Source organism: Parasteatoda tepidariorum, chromosome 12 (assembly GCF_982258835.1).
Source record: "Parasteatoda tepidariorum strain Cologne lab strain chromosome 12, Ptep-v5.0, whole genome shotgun sequence".
NCBI lineage: Eukaryota > Metazoa > Arthropoda > Arachnida > Araneae > Theridiidae > Parasteatoda > Parasteatoda tepidariorum.
Genome location: NC_141766.1, coordinates 15,352,177 through 15,380,129, shown reverse-complemented (window position 1 = coordinate 15,380,129; position 27,953 = coordinate 15,352,177). Strand labels below are relative to the sequence as shown.

Below are 27,953 nucleotides of genomic sequence, written 5' to 3'. Positions count from 1 at the left end.
AAATATTTACTTGGCATATATATTGCTAAATAAAATATTTCGTTATTATATTAACTTTTATTCTTGGAAAATTACAGTTAATTTATTTTAAAATAAGCTTGTGTCGTGTGAACTTTTACTTTTTACTTTATATTTATTTTGATAAATCTTTTTTTTTTTTCTTAATACATATATATATCTAAGATGGAAATATTTTTTTCAAAAAAATATTTCCATTATATAATATATATATATAATATAAAAAGTTTGGCATTCTTTTAGCTTTAATGTTTAAAATCATTTAATGCTATGCAAATGTTTTAATAAGAGGACTAATAAAAAGGATTTAGTGCCTAAAATGTTCAAGTTTATATGAAAATTTCCATAAGTGCTCTCAAAGTGTCTAAATACTTGGGCAAGTGGCTCTTCATTGGTCAACCAGTTGTGCAAATTAAGCGGCCCTTCATTGGTCAACCTGTTGTACAAGTGGCCTTCAACTTATAAAGGTTGTGCATCTCTACTTGAACCATTTCTTAGAAATTTTCTTTTTAAGACCTTTAAATAAAAATATATAAAATGAACTTCTCAGCTTAAATTAGTATAAATCCATGCATTCATATCATCCAAAGGAAGCTATAAATGCCTCATATTGTGTCGACACATGCCGATAATAGAGCAGACCATTGTTAGGAATAGGTGAATACTAGTACAGTAGGAAACCGATTATCCGGAACGGTCGGGACAATTGCTATTCCGGATAACTGATTTTTCCGGTTTTCTGAATCGCTACAAAAAGCCGTTTTTTTTATTTGTTAAACCCAACTAAAAAATAAAAATTTTTTGGCAATAATCTTAAAAATAAGAAAAAACGATGTAATACACTAATGATTATTTCCAAAATGATGGTAAGGTAAACATCTTTAAAAAAAGAAAGAAAAATCGTAAAATCTTATGAGGAAGAAAAATTTATAATAAAAAAATTGCGAGAAAATTTATCGAATTTCGTTCCGGTTTTTTGGTTTTCCGGTTTTCTGATTTCCGGATAACGGGTTCTGTACTGTATATAGTGGTCTTTATCCGAGTTTTATTCTTCTTGGGGGAAAAAACAGTTTTTCCCATGATTATATTGTCTTGAAAAAAATGTTTTGTATGGTTTTTGTCATCTTCAGAATTTTTTTTTTTTTTTTTGCTATGTTTTCTGCAATGTTTTGCTATGTTTTTGCTATGTCATTGAAAGGTAGTAAGAAATGTAATGTAAACAAATATAAATAAACAAATTGAAGTTTCTGTGATAATTTTTAGAGATTTAGTTCTTAAAGTTTTTGGTACAAATACTTTTTATTTGGTTTATGAAAAACATGATATACTGATGAAGAAATAGAAATATTTACCTAACTTTCAAACAAAGCAAAACATTTGTAAATAGCAGTCTGATTTGCAATAACTCAAATCTGGGGGGGGGGGGGGGCTGAAAAAAAACTCTCCTTATTCCAATACTTTGTTTATTATTTTTATCATATACTAATTAATACATGGAGATATTTCCATGACTTTCTTCTAAAGTAAAATATTTCTGAATTACAGTGGATTTGCAATAACTCAAATATGAGGGGACTGAAAAAAAAAACTTTCCCCAATTCCATTCCAGAAGTTATATTCATCGTTAGTTTACATTTCTGTTGCGTTTTTGGTGTGATAAATTTCTATTTTATACATAGACTATTGGTTTAATCAGTCATGCTACTTTTCCGCAGGTCACTGTAGTTAAGCTTCTTTTTTTTTGTTGTTGCCTGGTTTCTGTCGTAAACATAACAATTCTAAAATTACAAGACTTCAATATTATGAACTGGAGGACTATCCACAACTTGTTCAGAGGTGAATGGAGTATCACATAACTATTCTACCAAATATGTTTCTAAACTGATGTGACTCTTGAATGAAGATAAAATAATTTAAATTTTCCTGTGTTGAAATTTAAGAAGAGTGAATTGGGGATAGTTGGCTTATTTACTCTTTTTGGAAGATTAAATCAAATCTTGTATAATGGAGATATATTTAAAAAATTAGAATTGAGCTCTTTGTATAGTTTATTATAGTATTTAACCCCTTAGGCACCGCTCGGTCTAAGTTAAATATTTCTTTGATTTTTTAGAACTATTGCATTTAATAATGTACACTGTGCCGAAAAGAAAAAAAAAACAAAACAGAACCCCATCCTGAATAATTTTTGCTCTAATGATTGGATTTTCACGTTCGAGGACTTAATGGCTGAAGGGGTGATCTCAAATATGCTAATTGAAAGGTACAGACGAGATTTTAAGTTACGATATCAGACAAAAAACGTACTTTCTCTGAATAAACATACCCTCTTTTTCAACGGATTCGGATTTCTGAACCCTGAAACTTTACTTTTGCTTATTTCGCTATTTCTGGAGATTTTTTCAAGCGAATTGAAAAATTTTTACTCTCAACTATAAAATTTGTTTATCCAAAGATAATTTCATACAAAAATAACTTTTAGTAATCATTTATTTTATTTAAGAATGGTCAAAAATTTTTTTAATTGTAAGGTATACAAATTTTAGCATCACTTAAAAAAATATAATTTTACATGGCAAAAAGCAACATTTGAGCGAAATTGGTCAAATAGTTCCTGAGAAATCAAATTTAAAGTATACAAGTTTTTTAAAATTCGATTTCTCAGCTACTATTCACCCTATTTTGCTCAAATTTTGTATTATGCCATGTGAAAGATACTTTAAAGTAATGTAAAAAAAATTGTATACCTTACAATGCAAAATTTTTTCGACTATTGCAAAATAAATTAATAAAAAATAGTATATATTTACTAAAAATTTATTTTTCGTATGGATTTATCTTTGGATTAACGAATTTCTTAAATTTGTGCAAGAATTTTTAAATTTACTTCTCAAGATATAGCGAAAGTTCTCGAGATATAACGAAATATGCAAAAAATAAAATAAACATTAGGGAGTCCAAACTTTGGATTGCTCTCCTGACTGAACTGTGGGGACCATATCCCCTCTGCAGAGGATCAAAATTGTGATGGCATGTCTTCGGATCATTCTCTGGGATGCATCCCAGACCGTCGCCAATAGCCCATTGTGCAGCTCTAGTGCTACGTAAATGAATTACAACAATAATGATTTCCATAATTGTGGATATTTGGAGAAGTCACTAATCCGAAACTGTAAAAAAAAAAAAGGTATGTTTATTCAGAGAAAGTACGTTTTTGTGTCTGATTTCGTAACAGCATATTTGAGGTCACCCCCTCAAACCATTAAGATGGAGTCCTAACACGTGAAGATCCGATCATTAGATCAAAAGTTATTCAGGGTCGTCCGTTTTTTATTTTGTGCTTTGTAAATCGAAATCGAGTTCATGTTTTCAACCATAGAAACTAAGGTTCCTATGCCAAGCCATGTAAAACACCAACTAGATACACTTTTTTTTATGTAGGCTTATTTACTCTTTTTGGAAGATTAAATCAAATCTTGTATAATGGAGATATATTTAAAAAATTAGAATTGAGCTCTTTGTATAGTTTATTATAGTATTTAACCCCTTAGGCACCGCTCGGTCTAAGTTAAATATTTCTTTGATTTTTTAGAACTATTGCATTTAATAATGTACACTGTGCCGAAAAGAAAAAAAAAACAAAACAGAACCCCATCCTGAATAATTTTTGCTCTAATGATTGGATTTTCACGTTCGAGGACTTAATGGCTGAAGGGGTGATCTCAAATATGCTAATTGAAAGGTACAGACGAGATTTTAAGTTACGATATCAGACAAAAAACGTACTTTCTCTGAATAAACATACCCTCTTTTTCAACGGATTCGGATTTCTGAACCCTGAAACTTTACTTTTGCTTATTTCGCTATTTCTGGAGATTTTTTCAAGCGAATTGAAAAATTTTTACTCTCAACTATAAAATTTGTTTATCCAAAGATAATTTCATACAAAAATAACTTTTAGTAATCATTTATTTTATTTAAGAATGGTCAAAAATTTTTTTAATTGTAAGGTATACAATTTTTAGCATCACTTAAAAAAATATAATTTTACATGGCAAAAAGCAACATTTGAGCGAAATTGGTCAAATAGTTCCTGAGAAATCAAATTTAAAGTATACAAGTTTTTTAAAATTCGATTTCTCAGCTACTATTCACCCTATTTTGCTCAAATTTTGTATTATGCCATGTGAAAGATACTTTAAAGTAATGTAAAAAAAATTGTATACCTTACAATGCAAAATTTTTTCGACTATTGCAAAATAAATTAATAAAAAATAGTATATATTTACTAAAAATTTATTTTTCGTATGGATTTATCTTTGGATTAACGAATTTCTTAAATTTGTGCAAGAATTTTTAAATTTACTTCTCAAGATATAGCGAAAGTTCTCGAGATATAACGAAATATGCAAAAAATAAAATAAACATTAGGGAGTCCAAACTTTGGATTGCTCTCCTGACTGAACTGTGGGGACCATATCCCCTCTGCAGAGGATCAAAATTGTGATGGAGCATGTCTTCGGATCATTCTCTGGGATGCATCCCAGACCGTCGCCAATAGCCCATTGTGCAGCTCTAGTGCTACGTAAATGAATTACAACAATAATGATTTCCATAATTGTGGATATTTGGAGAAGTCACTAATCCGAAACTGTAAAAAAAAAAAAGGTATGTTTATTCAGAGAAAGTACGTTTTTGTGTCTGATTTCGTAACAGCATATTTGAGGTCACCCCCTCAAACCATTAAGATGGAGTCCTAACACGTGAAGATCCGATCATTAGATCAAAAGTTATTCAGGGTCGTCCGTTTTTTATTTTGTGCTTTGTAAATCGAAATCGAGTTCATGTTTTCAACCATAGAAACTAAGGTTCCTATGCCAAGCCATGTAAAACACCAACTAGATACACTTTTTTTTATGTAGGTATTTGGTTACTTTTAACCAAATAGTGTATTACTCTTGTGTATCCATTAAAATATTTACCTGTATGGAGCTTATCATGGCACTCAAAGCAAGAACAGTGGCACAATCTTTCACTGTTGAAGCACTATCACAAGCTCCTTGTGTACCAAGAAGTAAAACTGCAACTTAAAAGCAAATAAATTACTCAGATTCTAACACCTATTTGTATATTGTTCTTGTTGCAAACCATGCACCATCATATGTTAATGTTAGCATATTGTTCGAGTAGCGAGATTAAGTTCATTTTTTCAATTGTCATCTAGGTTTCTATTTTGAAGTTTGTGTATTGTCGGCTAGCTAAAAAGTGTTTTATAACGATTCTTTTTTTCAAATGACGATTCATGCGTCTTGAAGTGACAGGTCTTCAAATAGCGATTCTTTTTTAAACACAAATAAGAAAGCAGTTTACAAATGCACGTATGCAAGAAATGCTACTCAAGAGAATCTCAAAACGCAATGACCAAGCTGTGAACCAAATGACTTCAAAATACACCCGAAGCAGCAACTCGGAAGTATAGGCATTAAAGAGCTTACAGTACACCCTAGTGAAGGAAACGCTATCCATTACGACACACATTGAGTAATCACCTTTTGAGTTGATTTCATGATAAATCCATGAGGTTTTTCAATCTTTTTCTGGCAGTTATTGATTTTTTTTCTTAAATAGCAATAAAAAAAAACTATTTGAATCGTGCATTTGAGTATTCATTTTTTGATGCGACAATTATATCTACTTTTGTTGATTTCTGTCTGGATTTTAAAAAGCCCCATATTACGATATTACAACCCGCGAATCTTGAGTCACGCCCCTAGTAGCAAAATAACTTCGGAACTCATTGAGCCAATATTCACCAATCTTGGCTCAACAAAGTTTTAAAGGACCTATATTTTGCTAATATTGGACCAATATCGAAGTATCCGATTCACCCGATAATTTGTAGCCACTATACAGCCGATGTTTACCCTATATAAAAATAATCAAATTCATTCGATACTTTATTCCTCTTATTTACCCAATATCGGCCTTATACCGATTTGTTAAGTTCACCCAATATTTTTTAGCCGTTATTTCGCCAATATAGACCATAGATAAAATTGACCGATTATCCCATGATCTTATAGCAGCTACTCAACCAATATAGGCCATATATAGAATTGTTCGATTCATCCGATATTTTATCGCTGTTATTCTGCCAATATAGAACCTAAATAAAATTGGCCGATACAACCGATATTTTGCAGCCAATATTCAGCCAATATGGGTTATATATAGAATTGTACAATTCACCCGATATTTTAAAGCTATTATACAGCCAGTGTGGGCCCTATATAGTAGCTTGATTCGTCCAATATTTTACTTTCCTTATTTCACCACTATTGGCACTATACAGATTTGTTAATTTCTCCCGTTATTTTATAGCCAATATAAACCCTACTTAAAATTGTCAGATTAAGCCGATATTTTAAAGCCATTAATCAATCAATGTAGACCATATATATAGAATTGTATAATTCACCCGATGTTTTAAAGACGTTATTTAAAATTGGCCGATTAAACCCATATTTTCTAGCCATTAATGAAAACTAAAAAGGTAAAATAATAAATGCTTTTCTCTAAAATCATATTTAGGTGATTTCAAATGTCATGGGCGGATAGCCATCCATATAACTCTTGTGCTACTTTTACAATAAAATCAAAACATACAGTGGTCTTGGTAACTCAATTTTCTACCATCAGTACTTGTCATTTCGACCAGGGTGAAAATGTTTTATTTTATAATCACCGTTGAACAGTCGACCCAATACTGAGTTTATGATCACTAATATTCAACTCGAAAGACCTAATTTTGAACCTAATCCAGAAAACAAGGGAACTGGATCAAGTATAGTGAGAAATTTGCCATTGTGGAAGACTTTTTGATGGAACTAACCTGCATTTGTGTTGCATCGAGAGGAAAGCCTGACCCTAGCCCTAGGTTAGCCTGACGACAAGGAGACTCTAACCCATGATCCGTATACAAATGAGGATATTTTTTTCCGGCTCGCACCCGGTACGACCCGGGTACGGAATTCGTATCAACCAGCCATTGCTGGGATATGAACTTGTTGGAAGGCGAACGCTCTATCACCTCAGCCACCACGGCACTAGATGAAAATGTTAGTAGTTATCATTTCCAGTAATTCGGTAACGACTGAGTGATTAATTAAATTGTACATCACGTCTTCTGAACCCCACTCTAAAATATCGCCAATAGTTCAAATGCAGCTTTATCATTCTCATTTTTAACTCTTGCAACATCAAACATAAATTTTGACCAGAAACTTGTCGTTTTGACCAAGGTGAAAATCATTTCCAGTGATGCTGTAAGGACAGTGTTAAATCGGTTTGCGCATTGTGTCTTCTAAGCCCCCTCTTCAATGGAGACGATAGCCCAAGTGCAGCTTAAATAATCTATTTTTTTTTTAACATCATGCAATATCAAGAATAAAAATAAATTTTTAAGATCCCTTACATCTCTTAGTTTTCTACGCCTAATTGCACCGTATTACCCTCAAAAGCCGTATAATGAATAAAAGCAATTTTTTCTTTTTAAAATATGTGTGTTTAATTGTTCTATTTATTTCAAGATGTGTGGATCAGTTGAGAGTTTTAAGACAAATAACATTAATGCAATGATTTTCTTATTTCATAATAAGTAATCCTAAACAAAAAATTTATATTAATCCTGTATAATTTTACCAAAATTTTGTATGAATTATCAGAAGCTTAATAGACAAACAAAGAAAAAATATTTCTTTTCAAAAGGTGAATGTTTATATTGTGCTTGAACTATTGTGAAATAAACAAAAATGTCTTACGAGCAGAAAAGAGAAATCCGTCGTAGGTACATTTGTTTGTATTGTAAATCACTTATTAGAGAACTAGATATAGAAATCAATATTATTAAAATAATTTAAGTGTTTCCAGTTTTAATAGATATAAATACAAAACTGGTCCTTAATAACAAACCTGCAATGGTCTTATATATTTCTAAACAATGGTCTTAGAATGGCTTTCGATATCGAACCGAGATTGAGGTGTATAGGTTTTAAAATAATAGGTCCAAGAACGGCTTTATATTCTGGCCAAATATTTATTTCTATGTAGAACCTTTATAGGTTTACAATATACAGCCACTATTGGGATATCTTGATTTTTTAATATTGGTCCTCGAATGGTTTTGAACATAGGACCAATATTAATTTCTCTATAGGACCCTTGTAGGCTACGAAACAGAGGCTGTAGTGTAGCTACCATTACAACTATTAAATTCAAGTTCACTAGTATATAAAATATGTTAACTTATTTTATATCTCGGGGTACCTCTTGATAAATGAAGGTTGACATTGTCGGTAGTCTAGCACCCCAAGGGCCGCTTGCAGGCACACTTGCCTCGACGAACTCTCTAAATAGGTGACTTTCGTACGTCATCTAAGCACGCCTCTCTCGACAGAAACGTCCACCTCGATATGAACACAGTAAACAATTGACTTGCGATTTGTAACTGTGACCTCGTGGTGTTGCTACTCAGATTAGATTAGACACAACGTGGTCCTTTAGTCTAGCTCCACATAGGCGACTCGCAGGCGTGATCTGAGCACGCTTGCCTCAACTAACACTCTACAAGCCAATATTAGGGTGTCTATATTTTGTAATATTGGTTCTAGAATGGCTTTCAATAATTTACCGATATTATTTTCTATGTAGGACCCTTATAGACTTGTAATGTTGGGTAAAAATTTGGGTGTCTAGATTTTTCAATATTGGTCCTAGATAGAAATGAATCTTGTTTTAATATTGAAAGTCATTCTAGGTCCAATATCAAAAAATTTAGACATCCCAATATAGGTCCCTCACTGCATGCTCTTATGGGACCCATATTAGCCAATTTTGAGTTCAACTGGGGCCAATTAAAATTGTTGCTAGGGGTATTGGTTGTTGTTGTTGTTCATTTACGTCACACTAGAGCTGCACAATGGGCTATTGGCGAGGGTCTGGGAAACATCCCTGAGGATGATCCGAAGACATGCCATCATAATTTTGATCCTCTGCAGAGGGGATTGCACCCCCGCTTCGGTATCCCGACGACCTGAGCGCGAAGTCGAGCACTTGACGGTTGAACAGTTTAACGAGGACCAATACCGCACACCCTCGGTCCCTACGCAGGCTGGTCCAAGTGGTCACCCACCCGCACACTGATCGTAGCCATCTCACCTTAACGATCAGTCCACTGCGGGACTAGGGGTATTGGAGGAATCGTTTTTTGACGCGTCTATTTTGCTTGGTTTAGTTGAAAGTCCGTTTGGTTTTGTCGTGCATGATGGTTAACCTTTTCTTGTTCCCTCTATTTTTAAAAATCCTAATTTCTGGTACGGTCTGAATAATCAAATTGATAAATATGTCATAGCAATCCAATTCTGTATGATTTGATAACTCTTACAATGATTGATTATTTTCTGTAAGTACTCCAAAAAATTGAAAGGAAAGTTTTTCTTTCATATAATTGTATAATTTATTTTCTTCTAACTTATTTAATGTAGAGATTTCATAATTTCACAGCCATATAAGATTATTGGTCTAATCTGATTTATATATTCCATGGATATTTATTTTAGTACTTAAGGAAATAAATCCTAACTGAAATGGACTTTTTAGACCAATATTTATTTGTTATTAAAAACCTATTATTTAATTCTCACTCACTAATATATTTATTTTATTTTATAACCATCGTTGAACAGCCAACCCAATTTTTGAGTTTAAGACAACTAATATTCAAGTCCATAGTCTTGTAATTTTGAACCCTATCCGAAATACAAGGGAACTCCTGGATCAAGTATTGGGAGAAATTTGCCTCTGTGGAGGACTTTTTGATGGAATTAACCGGCATTTGCTTTACATGGAGAGGAAAAACACGCGAACCTCCCACGGCTAGTTTGACGGCAAGGAGTCTCTAACCCATGATCCCCTACTAAGGAGGATATTTTACATCAGCAATGTAGTCGGTGCCAGCCGGGCGCGGAATTCGAATCCAAACGATGGCTAGGATTCACCTCATTGACAGGTGAAGGCTCTATCCCCATAGCCATCATGGCTCAGATCAATATCTTTATTGTTGCTATCAATTGTCAAGGGTTGTACTACTTAGTTGCTGAAATTCACCACCATGAATTTAGTTTTTTTTTAAATTTACTACCAGGCCCATATATTTGGCAATATTCTCAAGGGTAGTAAATGGTTTTACTAGAGCTTACTGAGGTATCTCCAAGATATCAATATCATTTGCATATGCTAATAACTTAAAGAGATTTGAAATTTTTAAGTTATCTAAGCAACAATTTTTAAAATCAGATTGTAGTTTTTTTTGTAATAATATAATTATAGAGTTTTTTTTAAATCTTATTGAGGGTGCATAGCATTTTTAAAAAGTGCTTAATGGTGCTTATTTTCATTTTATCAAAGCGCTTAAAGGTGCTTTTTTTCATTCTGTGTTTTTAAAAAGTGCTTAATTTTTCCCATTCCAAAATGAGATATTTTTTCGTTACCATGTTGATTTTCGCCACAAATTATGCAGAAAGCTATTCAAAATTTTAACGATTCGTTTTACCCCAAATCTATTTCGTACCGTTTCTATACCGTGGGTTCGTATGAAAACGCCAATTGTTTTACGTGTTTGATTCAATACTTTCTTGTCCACATTTGCGTATATAGAGCTGGATTCAGTGGGAAGGATTCTTGCCCACTCATGTGCAACTACACTGCATTTTGCAAGAGATTCTCACTTTCGGGATTTATTTTCCGCCCTCTGAAATCGATTTGAAAAATCTCTCTGCATTTTCGCTGATAGCGGGAACCAACTAAAAACATTGTCAAATCCCCCCCCCCCCAATAACGATATTTTTTTTTATTTCTCTTGTTAATTTCATCGCTGGTAAAGCGCCATCGTCTTCGTCACTGGCAAGCTAATAGCTTTCTGGCGACATCGTAGTTATAGATCAGTACCATAATCTTTGAACTAGATTTGGGGATCATTCACTAATTACGTATTTTCATGTGAGTCCCAAAAGCAATCAAGAATCTCACAGCTTCATAACCTCAAAATGTCCATCTTCCTTTTATTCATTAAACTTAAGAATTAATTGAGAATTTTGGGCGTAATATTTTCAACTAAGGGACCGTTCTCCAATTGCAAAAAATTTTTTAAAACTTTTATTGTACTTCATTACTCTTTTTCATATTTTTTTTTACTTTTTGCTTTTTATTAATAATTGTATTATTAATTTTAAAATTTTCAGTTTTCTTGAGTTGTTTTATGAGATAACTCAATAATATTTAGAGGTAAGGTACGATTTTAAAAGAGTATGAAATAAGGGGCTTTTGATATTTTAAATACAGCAAAAAATCTTTTGGTAAAAAATTCAGATTTGTCATTCTAAAAATCTTGAATTCATCTCTTAATGATTTATTTAAAAACAAAATAAAAAATTCAATTTCCTTAAAATTTGTTAAATATTATGTGCACAGGGGCCGTATAATTACTTCTGACAAACATGTTTAGCTTTAACACTTATTGTATTTACATTTCACAATTATTTTCATTTCTTTAATCATTTCAGTAAAGAAACCCTGAATCAAGTAACAAATAATGATAAACGTTTATAGGAACTATTCACTAATTTGCATTTGTATTATGAATTTATTAGATTTTTCTTAGTTTGCTTAATTCTTTACATATCTTTATAAATTCAGTATGATCAATAATATTAATCTTGTTAATGCTTTGTCGAATATGCTTTTATAAATAACTTTTATTTAAATCAAAAAAATACACTTGATAAGCTTTTTAAATAATAGTTAAATTAATTATGGTTTTAAATAATATTTTTTACGTAATTAAATAAAGTAATTATTAAATTAAAAAATAAAATCAGCCACTCAATATTGAATATATTTTAAATTTTGTATAAATTTTTTTATGGTGGCTAATATAATTAAGAAAAGAGTTCTTTGTCTGAAGCTAGTTACTTTATTATGATCATGTAAAGTCTTTTGAAATTATTTTGCATTTTGTTAATGTATTTATGAAGAACTCTCAAAAATAGGAGGAAGAAATTTTTTTTATTACAGTGCATATCCTAATTATAGGGTTGGGATTTTGGCATCAAAAACCTGTTAAAAAGTGTAAAGAAAAAAGTCAAAATCTGACAAAAACTGTCAAAAACCTGGAACAAGTTTCTTTATTAGCATTGTGGACATTTTATTAGATATTAAATTATGCACAATACTTGCATTATATACTATTATAATTAGGATCTATACTATTTATATAAAATGCAACCAAAATCATTGAAATAATTAATGAGTTTTTCCAGAAATCTCCCTAGGAATGAAAAAGGCAAGGCACTTCCTCTTTGAAAAGGGCACTTTGAGTTTAGAAAGGGCACTCACTTAACATTGTAAAAATTTATCAAAATGTATAATATTATGTAATAACTGAATTTTATGAATAACAAACATTTATGAATAACAAAAACTTGCCAACTTTACCTAATTATGATACTTTTTTAAAGTGCTTAAAAATATTTTTTAGTGCTTGAAAAGTGCTTAAAAGGTGCTTATTTTTTGTTGAAAAATTTGGCTGCACACCATGCTATTTCTTAAGCTTAGGAAAATTAGTTGTAAAAGTTGATTGCTTATAATTATTATCAAAAGCGAATCAAATTATGGTTATATGATTAAAATTGTTACATCTAAAATTTTAGAAAACATATTTTTCTCGTGATTGTTTTATCCTAGGTCACTGTCAAAACCTTGTCAAAACCACCTATTTAACTGTCAAAAACCTTCCAATTCTTTTAATCTATTGATCTTTTGAGAGTAAAATTATTTCAGCCATTTCTTGATTTTTGTAAAATAAATACTTTATGTAATTCTATAATATTTGCATATCTTAATTGTTATTATTTTTTTTGTAGAGAAGTGTATGACAGTTGATTATTACTGTGAGAAAGAAAGAGACAATGTATCTGGAAGGTATAGCTATAATATCTGCATGTTTTTTTTGTGTGCATGCGTAAGCTTTTTAAAAATATTGTTTCACACGTTCTAAGTTTCCACCCTCAAAAGCCAAACTTTCTTAAATAGCACTATAAATGTGCCTTAAAATTGAAAGTCACTGTTTTTCAATTTATTTATTTTAATTTCTTACAGAAAACTTATTTAACATAGCAGCAAGTAACAAATTAAAAAAAAGGTATTTTCAGTTTTTTTTATTTTATAGTATAATTTTTTTTAATAATATAATCAGGGGTGTAATCAGGTCTAAATGTTCCAGTTTGACATTCTGGAACTTTTATTAAGACCTGGAGTGCCATTCTGAAATGTAATTTTTTCTCTTTAAAAATCAAGTTCTTGTGCTCTTAGAAACATATATTACAATTCAATTCTTCTTTATTTTATTTGCCGTAATGTGTGTATAATGAGGAAACTCACTGGGAGTTTTAACAATTTCCTTCTTTACTGCTTCCAAGTATTAATACTTTTTTATACTACTGTAGTTCAAGCCAAACCTTCCACCACCTGTTATCATAAAACTGTTATGAAGGGTAATTTTTCTCCTTTCTAGTTCTAGATAGGTGGGTGTTTTAGGAGATAAAAAAATTTTTTTTTTTATACTGGAAGCACTGCTTGTGGGCTGAAATAGTGAGCAAGATAAAACTTTTTCAAGATAATAAATTTTTGTTGTTGTTTATTTAGGGGAACTGTATAGGTTAATAACATTTTTATGTTTTTATGAAAGAAGTTAAACTACTCTCTAATTTATACCGAAATAAGGGAAACTATTAAGTTTTTTACTTTTATATTTTCAATATAAAAACATGAAATAGGAGTTATACAGTACACTTATTTATGAAGAGGTTAGTGGAAGAATAGGATATGTGAAATTTTAGTGAATTTGAGTAAATTATCTCTAAAGTTTATGCATTTCTCTTTTTTGTTACTTTGCTCAATCTTTATATTTTAGTATATTTGTGAAGATAACTCATAAAATGTTTAGGGGTCTATTTCCTTGATTCTTTATAATAAAGAAGGATCTTAATGAGTTTTGTGTAGCATTTTCTTGTTTTTATGGAGGATTTTTAATGTTTTTCGATTAATATAATTTTGTTTGAAAAGATAAAATGGATATACATTTATTTAAGCTTTTCTTCACAAAATAAAATTTTAGCAACCTTTATTCAGAACAATTTGGTGTTAAAATTTATCTAGTCTTGTTAGTCCAAAAACGGATTCAGAGGCAATGAGAGCTGAACATTCACAGAGGGGATGTTTTTGCGATATGTATTGTTTTAACTGTCAAGAATTCAGTAATTTTTTATTTTAAAAAAGCATCATATATATTTTAAATAGTGCTGATTGTGGTCAAAATGTTTTGAAATTTTGTTACATCTTAGTGTATGTCTGAAATTGAATAGAAGTGTTTTTATTAGTTTTAATACCAAAAGTATATAGGTATAGTTGTTAAAACACATAAATTACTTTCAATTTTTCAATAAAAATTTACAATTTCATGGCAAAAATGTCAGCTTAATTTAAAGAAATTTTATAAAACAGTTTTGGGTATTTTTCTATTATGGTTAGCTTCCCTGATCACGATTAGTTGGGGGACTCTAATTTTTTTCAACATTTAGATTAGCACTTTACAAATTGCTGCTGAACACCTATTCACTCAGTGGATATGCAGCTTTTTTTCACATTCAACGTTTAACAAGCATGTGATAGCCATTGAGAGTATCTTCGAAATTAATAGATTTAGAAATATAAATGATTTATATATTTAAATAAGACTAAAATAAAAACTTTCCCCAAGAAATCTAATTTTTTTTTAAAAAAAAAGTCACATCCAGTTTTTCTGTTGAGCTCTTCTTATAGAAAAGTAATCCTGATCCGTCTGATTGGAATTTGGTGGAAATTTGCACTGATGTCTGTGAGACTAGTCCCTCTGGTTTAGAACCTCAATCCCACTGGATCAAAGTTTAGAAACTAAATTCTTCTCTTTTAAAATGAAGGTCATTTATTGATGTCTGGATCGCATAATTTACCCTTTTCCCATTCCTTTACATATATTGCTTTTTTCTTCAAAGATATATGGTAAGGTGTAGCCTGCATGTAACAAAAAGAGGTTCATGAGTTTTTGCCCAAGTTTTTTTTAGCAGGATTAAAACAATTTTAAAAGCATTGCAGCCATTTAGAATAGTTGTCAAAAGGCTAGAATAATTGTCAAAGTGACCAATTGTTAATTTGTTATTAACTCAAGCAATAATGAAGCTCCTGTTAAGCAAAATTGATAATCAGAAGACAGACAAGTGAAAGTTTGAAATTTGGATTTGAAACTAGCATTCTCTCACAGAAATGGACATTAGTATTTTGCTGCATCTGTGTAAGCACAGCAAGCTTCTTGATCTTGAAGCAAACTTCAACAGTGTTTTTAAATTTTTAAAGCACAACAAAGAGAATATTAAGGATCTCTATATGTTATTAGAGGACAGAAAATAACAGTACAGAGCTGCATTGTTGTTCTCTTGGAGTTCTATGCAAAGAAATGCTAAGATGAAAAAAATTGATTCTGTATAATTAACAAAGAAAAGTTTCTCAGAAGGAAGTGGATTGCAAGATAAAGTACTTGAAGCTATATGAAAATATTTATTATCAATAAATATTAAACTACAACCCTTTTCATTGAATGCTTTATTTGTCACTAAAATTTGATCTAGACTATTAGATGACTCATTGGATTTTATATGTTTTTCATGTTCTTACTTTTTAGCTTGAAAAAATAATCATTAGTGGGTGTTTAAGACCAATTTTTTTTAATTTTCTCAATATTGTCTTTATAAAATATTAAATGTCATATTTACAAGCTCTTTTCTTTTTATACTCTTTGCTCTATTGTCAGTTGTAATGTTTCAAATTAATTCTAAGTTTGAATGAAATGCTTAACTTTGACTGTCAGTTCCACAAGATTAGTAAATTTCATCCCACAATGCTGAAAACATTGCTGGTTAGCATTCCTTACTCATAAAGTAGTTAAATTTATTACCTTGGTCATAAAAAGGTGTTATTGGAATGATTTTATTAGACTTTAGGTATGAAAACAGAACTAATAACCCCATTTATTTTTATGTTTTAGAGTATGAAAATAATTTAAATGATTGTAAAGTAGAAGGGCATGCTGCTCAAGTGATTTCACCTACTGATGATCATTTATTTGAGCTCCAAGAAGAGGCTTTAGAATCTATTCTTTTAGCTGATAATGTTCGAGATAAGAAAGTTGTTGTGCTTTCAATTGCTGGAGCATTTAGAAAAGGGAAATCTTTCCTCTTGGATTTTTGCCTACGGTATTTAAATAACAAGGTATCTATTCTTCTTAACTATATTCTTTTATGTTTTAAAAATATCTTTTATTACTCTGGTTATCATAGATTAAAGTAAAATCACAAAAATGATCAGAACTCAAAAAGTTATGCATAGAATTTGATGAAACTGGCACACATTATAGTGCACATAATAATGTATGAAATAACATAAGACAGTTATGGTGTTTCCGAAATTAGCATATGTATGAAATGAATAAATCAGATGTGTCAGTTTGAAATAGGGAAAGTGCCTTCAGTATGGAGTATGATATAGCACAACTCGGAAGAAATGTAGCAACACATACAGTGACATGTCATACTTAAATTATGCAGTCTGCCAGTTCTGTTGAAAGTGTGAGCCATTGTTTTTGCAAAGCAGTTGCAAGGTCTGAGGATTGAGAGCAGCAACATACCTTCTTAAAACCTCCCAAACATATCTGATAGGAATCAAGTCTGGTGATCAAGCTGGCCTCTCCATGCGCTGATTTGTTTGCTAATGAAGTTAATCATTCACAATGTGAATCCTGTGCGGTGTTGTGTTATCATCCAGTAGCATGAAATCATCACCTATTGCACCAGCATAACAGCGCAAATCATTATTAAGAATGTCATCAGGCATTAACAGTTCCACTTGGAAAGGCATGCAGGTCTGTGCTTCCACCTAGAAAGATGTCTACCGAATGTTACTGAAATAAAATACAAATTTTAATAAATTCATCTCTTAATGGAAGGAATGTGAATACATATTGTAGATATTGGTTGTTCATGATATGCTCATTTGTACATGACTATTAATTAAATTTAATGAACATTCCTACATGTTCATTTAAATCTTAATTTATTTGAAATGAACAACAAATGCTTAAAGTTTATAATCTCTTTTCATTCATTTCCATTTCATTAACTATTTCTTTTATTAATCCCCTTGATAATTTTTAAATAATATTTTTTCAGTGTATACTATATCTTATTTTTAGTGTATATATATATGTGTATGCTTATAGTATGTATTAAAAAAAACTTACTTATCTCTAGGCGTTTTGATTATGATCAAAAAACCCACATGAGCAGGATTTCCCCCCTTAAAAACCTGTATTTATGCAAAACCTGTATCAAGCTCTCTCTAAACTTCTTTTTGTCACAATTCATTAGAAAGCTGTCTTTTTTTAATGATTTTCAGGTTGAAATATTAGCTCTTTGTTATATAGATTTCGTTGATTTCAAAAAATTAATTTATTAAAGCACCTGTTCACAACATTGTGCGAATTTACTATAGTTCAATTTTTTTTATAATCTCTACTAAGTTTTGTTTTTGAAACTTGTTTTTTCTTTCTTCAGGGAAACCCTGATTGGATAGGAGCTGAAGATGAACCTTTAACTGGATTTTCATGGCGTGGTGGTTGCGAAAGAGATACTACTGGAATCCTTATTTGGAGTAAAGTGTTTTTGACAAAGCTACCCAATGAGGAAGAGGTATAAATTTAGCACATATTTAGTTCAAGTTTTTGATCTGGTAGAAAAAAAAATTAGATTGCAATTTTTATTCTTTGTGAAGTTATATCAAAATTGCATTAATATAATATAAGATTTTTTAAGGGTAATTTTAAATATGATATATAATGTTGTAGATAAATAAGTAATGCACCTATTAAAAAACTGCCTTTATTGACATGCTGTAAGCATTTAAAATTATTAAGCACATTCATAATTTTTCTTCAACTATAAAACTGCATAATCCAAGAAAGGGTGGGTAAACTGTGTATCTACTCTGAGTTGAAAATGTTAGAGGTGGCAAAATTGACCATTAAGTATTTAAAGATATTTTTCTATTGCCTTTTTTGTAACTGTATTTAAAAGGATAGAAATAACTATTTTTAGAATATTTTGCAAGTTTAATAAATCCTGCACTCATTGTGTTTTCCCCGAAGTTTCAAGTGTTCAATCTTCCATTTCTATATTGTCACAGAGTTCTTTTTTTTTAAATTTAGAGCAGCATGTATTAAGAAATATACGGAAGTTCTCAAAATTTACCTTTTATGAGCCTCCATAGTGAACTAAAAAAATAAAATTTATCAGTCTAGAAGCTATTTGTATCACGGCCTTAAAAGATAATCTATGACTGAAAATTTATTACTTATTTTTATAATGAAATCCGATTTTTTTTATCAGATACATATTTTCTTGTGCAAAATATATAAAAAAAATTGTAGAATTTTTGGGTATGATGTGTTTAATAATGAAGTTTTAGTACATTACATTTATGCACTATTCGCATTTAAGAAAAAAGAAAGATTGTTTTCTTGGAAATAATAAATTTTATACCTTAGAATAATTTACACTTATCTTACATGAATCGAAATTTAAATATAAATTTAATTTTTTTTCTTTTCAGTGTTTATTCTTTATTACAGTGGCTTTTATTCCTCCACAATAGTTACACTTCTTTTTTCAGGAACCTCTAACATAACCTTTAATTTTGAAGTTTCCCATATGCATCCAAACACCTTTGTTCAAATGTTTTTCCCTGTTTTAATTTTTTTTTAGATAAAGCACACCACTTTTGGTTTTGGTTTTCAACTTTAACAGAACCTTTCAACACTTAATGCTATACATTTAAAACTTTTTATATATATATATATATATATATATATATATATATATATATATATATATATATATATATATATATATATATATACACACACACACAACACTCTATAGGTAGCATTTAATTTATGCAGCCAGCTCTGCCTGGAGAATTGTCTATTTTGAAAAGTTTAACAAAATCTAAAGCTTCCTGGTATAGCCAAACTTTTATGGTGTAGGCATTTTCAGTATTCATTCATTCTAACTCTCATTTTCTATGCCATATCTCTGAATGGCAAACTGCTGGAATCATTTAAGAAGAGGTGTGTCCACCTAGTGAGGAGATTATTTGCATTTCTTCCTTTTTACGACAGTTGATTCATTGATTCATATAGTTTAAGGATATTTTTTCTTTCTCTTGGTGTTATTGAAAGAGTATCTGGGATAATTTCACATTTGATTATGTATCTTTCATCTTCATAGTTGGATTTCTATCTATATCATTCAGTTTAATTTTATAATTCAAGTTAAGTTGTTAACTTTCCCTTACTTCTTTAACGATAAACTTCATCCACACAAATAGTAACAGAAGAACAAAAACATAAGCATCATACAAAACTTGGTAATTTTGAAATTAAACAGATAAGTTAAAATGTATTCATGTGCATTAAATCTTTTCATTTCCAAATTCTCATGCATTATAGTGCAGTGTTGTTGTTCACAATGCAATCTATATGGATAAAAGAGAAAAAGAATTACATTCATTTCCCATAGGTGTAATCCCTTACTATTTTGCATAAATTGCTATAGATACTTTCCTTTTTAATTAATTATTTATTTATTTGCATTATCAGCTATTTATTTGCATTATTAAAGATAACATGATCAGGACCTTATAAAAATTTAATTTCTTTTAATAATGAAGTTATCTTTTTTCTTGTTATAGCTAATAGTTGGCTATAAGGTTGATTTGGGCTGTAGATGGTTCTGTAGTTAAAAATAGGTGTTAGAAACTGAGTAAGTTTATTTGCTTTTAGGTTGCAGTTTTACTTCTTGATACACAAGGAGCTTTTGATAGTGCTTCAACAGTGAAAGATTGTGCTACTGTTTTTGCTTTGAGTACCATGATAAGCTCCATACAGGTAAATATTTTAATGGATACACTAGAGTAATACGCTATTTGGCCAAAAGTAACCAAATACTGACGTAAAGAAGTGTATCTAGTTGGTGTTTTACATGGTTTAGCCTGGGATCCTTAGTTCCTATGGTTGAAATACGCGATGTACAACGCGCAAAATAAAAAACTGGCAACCCTGAATAACTTTTGATTTAATGATTGGATCTTACCATTTTAGGACTCAATCTTAATGGTTTGAGGGGGGGGGGGCGCAAATATGCAGACAATATTTTAAGTTACGAAATCAGACACAAAAATGTACTTTCTCTGAATAAACATACCTTTTGTTCACGGTTTTGGATTATTTACCTCTCAAAATATAGTGGGTGGCTGCAATCTGGGAATTATGGTCCTCATAGTTTGGTCAGGAGAGCAATCCGAAGTTTTTATTATTTTATTTAGTAATATTCAAAAAAAATTTTTAATTATAAGGTATAAATTTTTTAAAAGTTATTTTAAAGTATCTAATTTCACACAGCAAAATACAAAATTGGAGCGAAATCGATTGAATAGTTCCTGAGAAACCGAATTTTAAAAACTCTTATATTTAAAATTTGATTTCTCAGGAACTATTCACCAATTTTGCTCAAATTTTGTATTTTGCCTTGTAAAATTAGATACTAAGATTATGTAAAAATTTATGTACCTTACAATTCAAAAGTTTAAATACTGTTTTTAAATAAAATAATAAAACATATTGAATATTTACTAAAAATTTTTTTTGCATGGAATTATCTTCAGATAAACGAATTTTCTAATGGTTTGCAAAAGATTTTTCAATTCACTTAAAAAGTTCTTGAGATATGACGAAATATGCAAAAAATAAAATTAACATTAGGGGGTCCAAACTTAGGATACTCTCCTGACCAAACTGTGGGGACCATGTTTGGGCGATTGCAGCTACCCCTTATACTTTGGGGGTCGAAAATCCATATCCATAAAAAACGCATGTTTATTCAGAAAAAGTACTTTTTAGAGTTTGATTTCTTAACCTAAAATGTCATATGCACTAATTAATAACATATTTGAGGTCATCCCCTTGAGCTATTAAGATCTAGTCCTAGAATGTGAAGATCTAATCATTAGATCCAAAGTTGTTTAGGGTGGTCCTTTTTTTGTCGCACTGTATATGGTCATTCTGGAAAGTGTTGTTCTCCCATCACTTTGGCAATATTTCAGGGAAAGTCCATCTCTTTTCTAGTAGGATAACTGTTCTATTCTCACCCATCATGTCTTGCACAATCATTTTTTGACAAAATGAGTATTCTAAAACTGGACTGGCTTTCTCAGAGTCATAATCTAGATCCCATTGAATATCATTGGGAAGAATTACAATGTATATTATGTAGCCAGCTAAATCAACCATCCTCACTCACTTCAGTCGTGATGGATGGAAGTCAATTCTTAGGACCATTTATCGAAAAATGGTGGTATTGAAAAATCTCTCCCAGATCTATCCTGACTAGACTGCTGTCAAATTTGCAAAAGGGGGAACAACATCATATTAATTACAAGGCTCAGGATTTCTTGAGTCCATTCCATAGAGTGTTCAGATTCTTTTGGCCAAATACTGTATCTCAAAACAAAGTTATAATATCTAGTTTAATATTTCTTTGATCTCTGATAGATAGCCATGATTCCCATTAGGTCAAAGAATCCTGGAATTGTCGGTAAAATTTATTTTGGTTAAAAGTCAGGGAATAATGCATTTGTTAACCAATACAACCAAACTTAAATTCATAGTAATACTAATTAGTCAACAAGACTTAAAATAATTAATATATATTAAGATTTTTTTATGTAAATTATGCTGCAACTATTGATTGAAATTAAGATATTAACGTGCTCACAATTCTCTTTATTTAAAAATGTCTTGTTTCAAATTTTTCTTAAATTTAATCATGTTTGCATGCTCTATCCATCTATAATTTATATATTTGTTTATTATAAAATATGAATGTTAAACCTTCACCTAGTAAAAATTTGACTCTTACAAAATGCGATCTTCACAATTTTCTCTAAAAAAGTAAGTTTCATTTCTTATTGAACAAATAATATATTTCTAATGAAATATTGCCATGTACAGCAAAATGTTGTCTGGAATTTTATTCACTTTTTTCTGAATAATTTGGATAAGACATATATTGTTATTTCTTAAATTGTGTTATCTGATAAGTTGAGGTAGCTGCATTTAGGTAGTAATACCTATTTTTACTAATCTTCACAATTGAATGTTTGTACACTTTGAAAATGTAACTTTTAAAGTTTGTCCAATTATTGAATGATTTTGATTTTCAGCATTCCCTTAGTAACTGGGTGTTGGGTAATCTTTCCTTTTATTTCATGAATACTTTATTAAGTAACACTTAATAAACTATGGAAACTTTAAAAAAACATTCAAAATTTCTTTATTTAAATAATGCTTGCAACATTTTTATTTGCTTGTTAATGATTGATTTGTTGTTTATATGTTATGGATATAAGAACTCCTGTTTCTTATAATATAATAACAATAATAATTTATTTGCCAGTTTTATGTTTCTGACTAACAAGAAATTTATTTGTTTTAACATGGGCATCTTCATTTTTTTAAAAAGAGATATGCATGTTTATTTTGACCTAAGTAAAATAAAATTATGTAGTGTGTGGTGATTCTTAAAATCTGTAAGTTCTTAAATCAAACAGTGTTCAAAGAACTTCAAAAGCAAATATGTTTTATTATTAATTCTTAATTTTTTTACACATTTTCTTTCAGTTCTTAAAATATCATTATTTTTGATGTTGAACCGAATAATTATATTTTCTATTGTACAAATAATGATAATGTCAATGTCCTTCTGGCAAAAAACAGTGCAACACAACAGTGTAGTTGCATATTGTGGTAGATTGAATTAATTGCTGAGGGATTTTTCCTTGTTTTTCTCATGTTTTCGTCAATTTGCAATTGATTTCAGTTTTTTTAAATTTTCATTTATTTTTATATCTGTTATTCAGTCTTTTATTTATCTTTTTTTCCTTTTCTATTTACTGATGCAATTCTGATATTGCTTTTTATTAGCATTTTTATAATGCCTGACTCTTTTTCTGGAAAATACAATTATATGGAAAACAGGAATATTTTGATGTAAAGGAATTGAAGCAGATGGTAATGACTTAAGAATAAAACAAAAATGTTTTTATTTCTTATATTTTTTACCACTTTTCAATTTCATCTTTTATCTATTTTTCATGGTTGCTATCATTCTAACTTTATTTATTTTTATTATTTTTTTATGCATTAATCATATAGTTTTTCCTTTTTTTAATTTTTTCTATAAGAGTGATTCTAATATACTTTCTTTTATGGCATTCTCATCATGATTCACGGTGGAAGCACTTATTTTAAAAAATACACTATAATGCAAAAGAGAACATTTCAGTGTTAAAAAATTGAAACAGATGGTAATAACAAATGGGGAGTAAATTAACAAAAATTTTTTTTTAAAATGCTTATCTCTCTTTTTTTTTCCACTTCGCAATTTCATTTTTTAATAGCTATCAATCCGATATTCATCTTTGATATTTTTATGGAAATCTAGAGTCATTTTTGTTATCTTTTATTGTTATTATTTTTTTTATAAGCAACGACTCTGTTAAACCTTTTTTTCACCTGAAAGAAATCTGTTTCTTCCAGGGTGCTGGGAGAAACTAGACAAAGTGGAAAAAAGCAATAAACGAAATTAAATACTGAAAACGGCCAATATAATTGCTTAGCTATAATTATTGTAAGAACAGGAATAGTTTAAATTTAAGTTCAGTATTCTCAGTGTCGCAAACATAATGAAATTTGTCATGACCTTCTATAGTGTGCTAAGAGAAAGGGATGCACTTGCCTTTCAGAACAATTCCTCGAGCTCATTCATTGTTTTGGTTGACAGTCTTTCAATGAACTCCAAAAAAAGTAATCTCAAGGGCTAGCTTAAGATCAGGCTAGTATGATCACTTCATGCCTGCTCGAATAACTTTGAAATAATTTAGTGCAGTCACTCTATTCCCAAAATATTCTTTCAGGAAGTAAAACACCTGTTCCGTGCAATGTGGGTTGTGCCTCATTTTGCATGAAATATTCAATTGAAACTCCAAATTTCTCAATGCAATGTCTTTTATAGATATTTAATTATGAAGAATTAACTTGATTTTTATTAGTAAATGATAAATAAGCATAAGTGAGTGGTATCAAATTATATTCACCTTGGCAATTCAAGTTTATCAGCAATAATCTGAAATAACAGATCCTGTTTGTATGGCTGTAGGTTTTTTTCTTTAAAAAAAATTGAATTGTAATAAGATTTTCATACTTTGATCTTCACACACTCATAATATTTTTATATCTTTTAATAGTAACTAATTCAGTTTATAATATTATTTATCTTGCAAAATATGCGTTTTTCTTAAAGAGAATGCCTTTTTTTCATTTTCATAAGTTCATCATGTGATTCTACAAAATCTGGCGAACATCTGTTTGGTAATTGGTGCTATTAAAGTGGAACCCTTTCCTTTATATGGTATGCTAAGAATTTAATTTTTAGTTTAGAATACTCTAAGTGTGTGAAACTTATTCTGATTATATTCAAGCAGCTACTTATATAAAAGGTTTTATTTGCTTTCATTTATTTTGTTAGACTGATTCTATATTATATCAAGAGCCAAACAAGTTTATAACAAGAACCAAATGACTGAGCTAATTCGTTTGTTAAATCTGAGTCAGCCAACATTATCAAAAAACAGAACTTATAATAAACTATAAACTGTTTAAAATCGAGTTACATTATTTTGTTTATGCAGTTCAAAAAAATGAGTAAGATTTATAGTTTGAAAACTAACTAAATTTCACATCTATACAAAAAATACATAATCCAACTAATAATTCATCCCTATTTGGTTTAAATGTGTGGCCTTTCAGTGAGCAATTCAATTGTATTTATGCTAATGGACATCAGTGACAAGTAAACTGTGGGACAGCATTTTTCTGATGAATTGTGAAATTATAAAAAAATTTAGGAGAAAATATATTTTTCTAATAACTTGAATCTATAGTTGCAAAAATTTGAACAATATATCAACAATATTGTACTTTATAGTGAAAATTTCCTTTGAATATCTGGCTTTAATGTTGGGGACAGGGTCTGAAGTGACATTTTACACATTGAAATTGAGCTGTTAAGTCATAATGATTATGATAATATGAATTTGATACTTATAAGAATGTATATTTGGGGGATTAGTTATTTTTAAAATAGAAAAACAATTTTAAGAAAAATAAATTGAATAAGAGTAAAGGACACAAATACCACTCTTTCTTTATATATATTCATAAATATATATAAAGACATTTATACATAAGACTTTTTATACATACATAAATACACACACAAACATATTTATATATTTTCTAATGAAACTTTTTTTACTACTAAATACACTGAAAGTGTTCTTCTATTTCTATAATTTTAGAAGCTTTTTAATTACGTAAAACCTTTAGAATTAAAAACACTTCTTAAATTGTGGTTTAAACATTAAGTGAACACTATAACCGCTCTGTTGAAAAATCACAGAAACACTATTTTTAAGAGTTATTTTTACAAATGCATGATAGGAGGCATTGTATAACTTTAATTATGCATGGATTTATTGTGCATTTTAATGTATTGCATGAGTTATTTAACCTCTTTAAAAATATATTTTATAAAAATTTAATCAAAGTATCTTAATTTTGTCACTGTAATATTTATTTGTACAATATTTGTTTAAAAGTGATAGTTTATCCCAATTTACTCAAATTTAAGTGACAAATTTCTGTTTTAAGAAGACCATGAGTGTATGTTTCCTTACATAAAAAACCTCCTTAAAGCCTTGATACGTTGTTGAAGGAAGTCAAGGATTTTGTTTTTATTCCATTCATTCTTTTATCAATTTATTGTTATAATGTACACTGATTGTAACGTAGGCAATCTTTGTCAAAGATTTTATTATCTCACTATAATTAAGATATAAATATGGTCAGTTACTGACTGAAAATATAGAGATGAGAATGTTGTATCTTGGACCATTGTGAATTTTTGCATTCCATAGTAAAGAAAGTCTGCACTCCATTTATGTACGTGATACATGTAATAACAGGTACTATCTGCTGTGCTTTGGACAAATTCAGGTTTTTCAGACTGGTGATAAAAAGGTTTATTGATTTTGTAGTCACTAAGTAATTTTTCCCAATCAATTTAATTGGAAAAATAAACTCTATAGTACTTAAATTTAAAATCAAAACTAAGGTGGGTAAGTGCCAAAATATCATTCTCTTAAAGGGCTAGACTTGAAAATTTATGTGGTGGCCAGTAAAGGTAAAAAGGTAAATTTATTGGTAGGTCCGTTTTTCTTTCCACTTTTGGCTTTAAAAATACAGAATTGTACCTTTGATTAAGCTAAAGATGCTTCTCAACATTAGTTAGCAAAATTATAATTCGCTATAGACTTCGCCACATATATGATGTAAAATTTCTATGTTCTTAGTAAATCTACAAATTTATGAAATATTCCTGTAAAATATTATTTAATATTGCTTTTATGATTAATTTGATTTATACAGGTACTACAAAATAATTTATGCAGGTTTGTTAATACAGGCTACTTCAAAACTTAATTAAAAATAAGTTTTGATTGCATTAATATTCAAATTTCAGCAACTTTTAAGTTTAGTGAACAAGCATGCAAACTAGTGTTATAGTAGTACAACACCATGTTGACCTTTGGAGTAATTTCGTTTTAACTATATGATATTATATTATATTTCTCTTAATATTTCTAAGTTATTCGAATTATTACATTCTGCGTTTAAAAAATAAAAAATCAATATGGATCCAAGGTATAACTTTCTTAATGTTGGAGTATTGTAATCTTAATTGTTTGCATTGTCTTTGTAAGTCTGAAATTTTACGACAAGTTATATCTAATTAAAAATAATGAACCAACTCTGGACTTGATTATAAATATTAAAATATCATTTAAAGTTGTGAGGAATGTCTCTTTCATATCAAAATTATATGACACTGACTCCTCATTGGACAAATTGCTTAGAACTAAAAATTTTATTTTTGTATCAAAATCCGTACAAACCGGCTCCGGATAACATTATGAAACTTACTATAGTATAGAAAGTAAAAATTTTCAGTAACTATGAAAGAATAAAAATTCAAGATGCAATTGCTAATGTAATTAATTAAAAATTTATAATTAAGTCCTGATATTTTAAACTAATCGAAAATGATTTTAATCATAAACTATATTGTTTTTAGCATTATTTTTGTTGTCAAATTTTTAAAAAGTAATAATTAGTGATAGAAACATAGGATTTTTATTTATAATTGATCGAAAAATTCTTAAATTTATACAGGTGTATAATCTTCCTCAAAACATCCAAGAAAATGATCTGCAACACTTACAGGTAAATTTCTCGCAGATTTCTGTCTAGTCTGTTTTTGATAATTTTTATGTTTAGATGGCATATGGCAGTTTTTAAATCTATAATCGATACATTTAAATTATATAATAACTTTTATTGTAATTAAACACAGCATTAAATTGATACTGCACTTAATAATATTTTATGACTAGCTTTTTACAGAATATGGAAGATTGGCTCTTGAAGATACTAGGGAACGTCCTTTCCAGGTAATTTTTTAGTTTAAAAACCTATAATAGTATTTTAAAAATTTTAGTTT

At 29.5% G+C, this 27,953-nt stretch overlaps 1 protein-coding gene across 2 annotated transcripts in view; it reads left to right on the top strand.

Moving 5' to 3' along the window:
• The window catches only part of LOC107438123 (atlastin-1), a 65,897-nt gene that overhangs the window by 4,120 nt on the left and 33,824 nt on the right, over positions 1–27,953 (top strand). For both annotated transcript variants that reach the window (XR_015430800.1, XM_016050309.4), the window contains exons 2-7: positions 12,996–13,053; positions 16,211–16,434; positions 17,775–17,909; positions 20,060–20,164; positions 27,626–27,676; positions 27,847–27,903. Coding sequence is in view for 1 of the 2 variants with exons in the window: in XM_016050309.4 (XP_015905795.1) it covers positions 13,041–13,053; positions 16,211–16,434; positions 17,775–17,909; positions 20,060–20,164; positions 27,626–27,676; positions 27,847–27,903 (585 nt within the window). In the remaining variant the exon portion in view is untranslated. The remainder of the gene's footprint in view (positions 1–12,995; positions 13,054–16,210; positions 16,435–17,774; positions 17,910–20,059; positions 20,165–27,625; positions 27,677–27,846; positions 27,904–27,953) is intronic.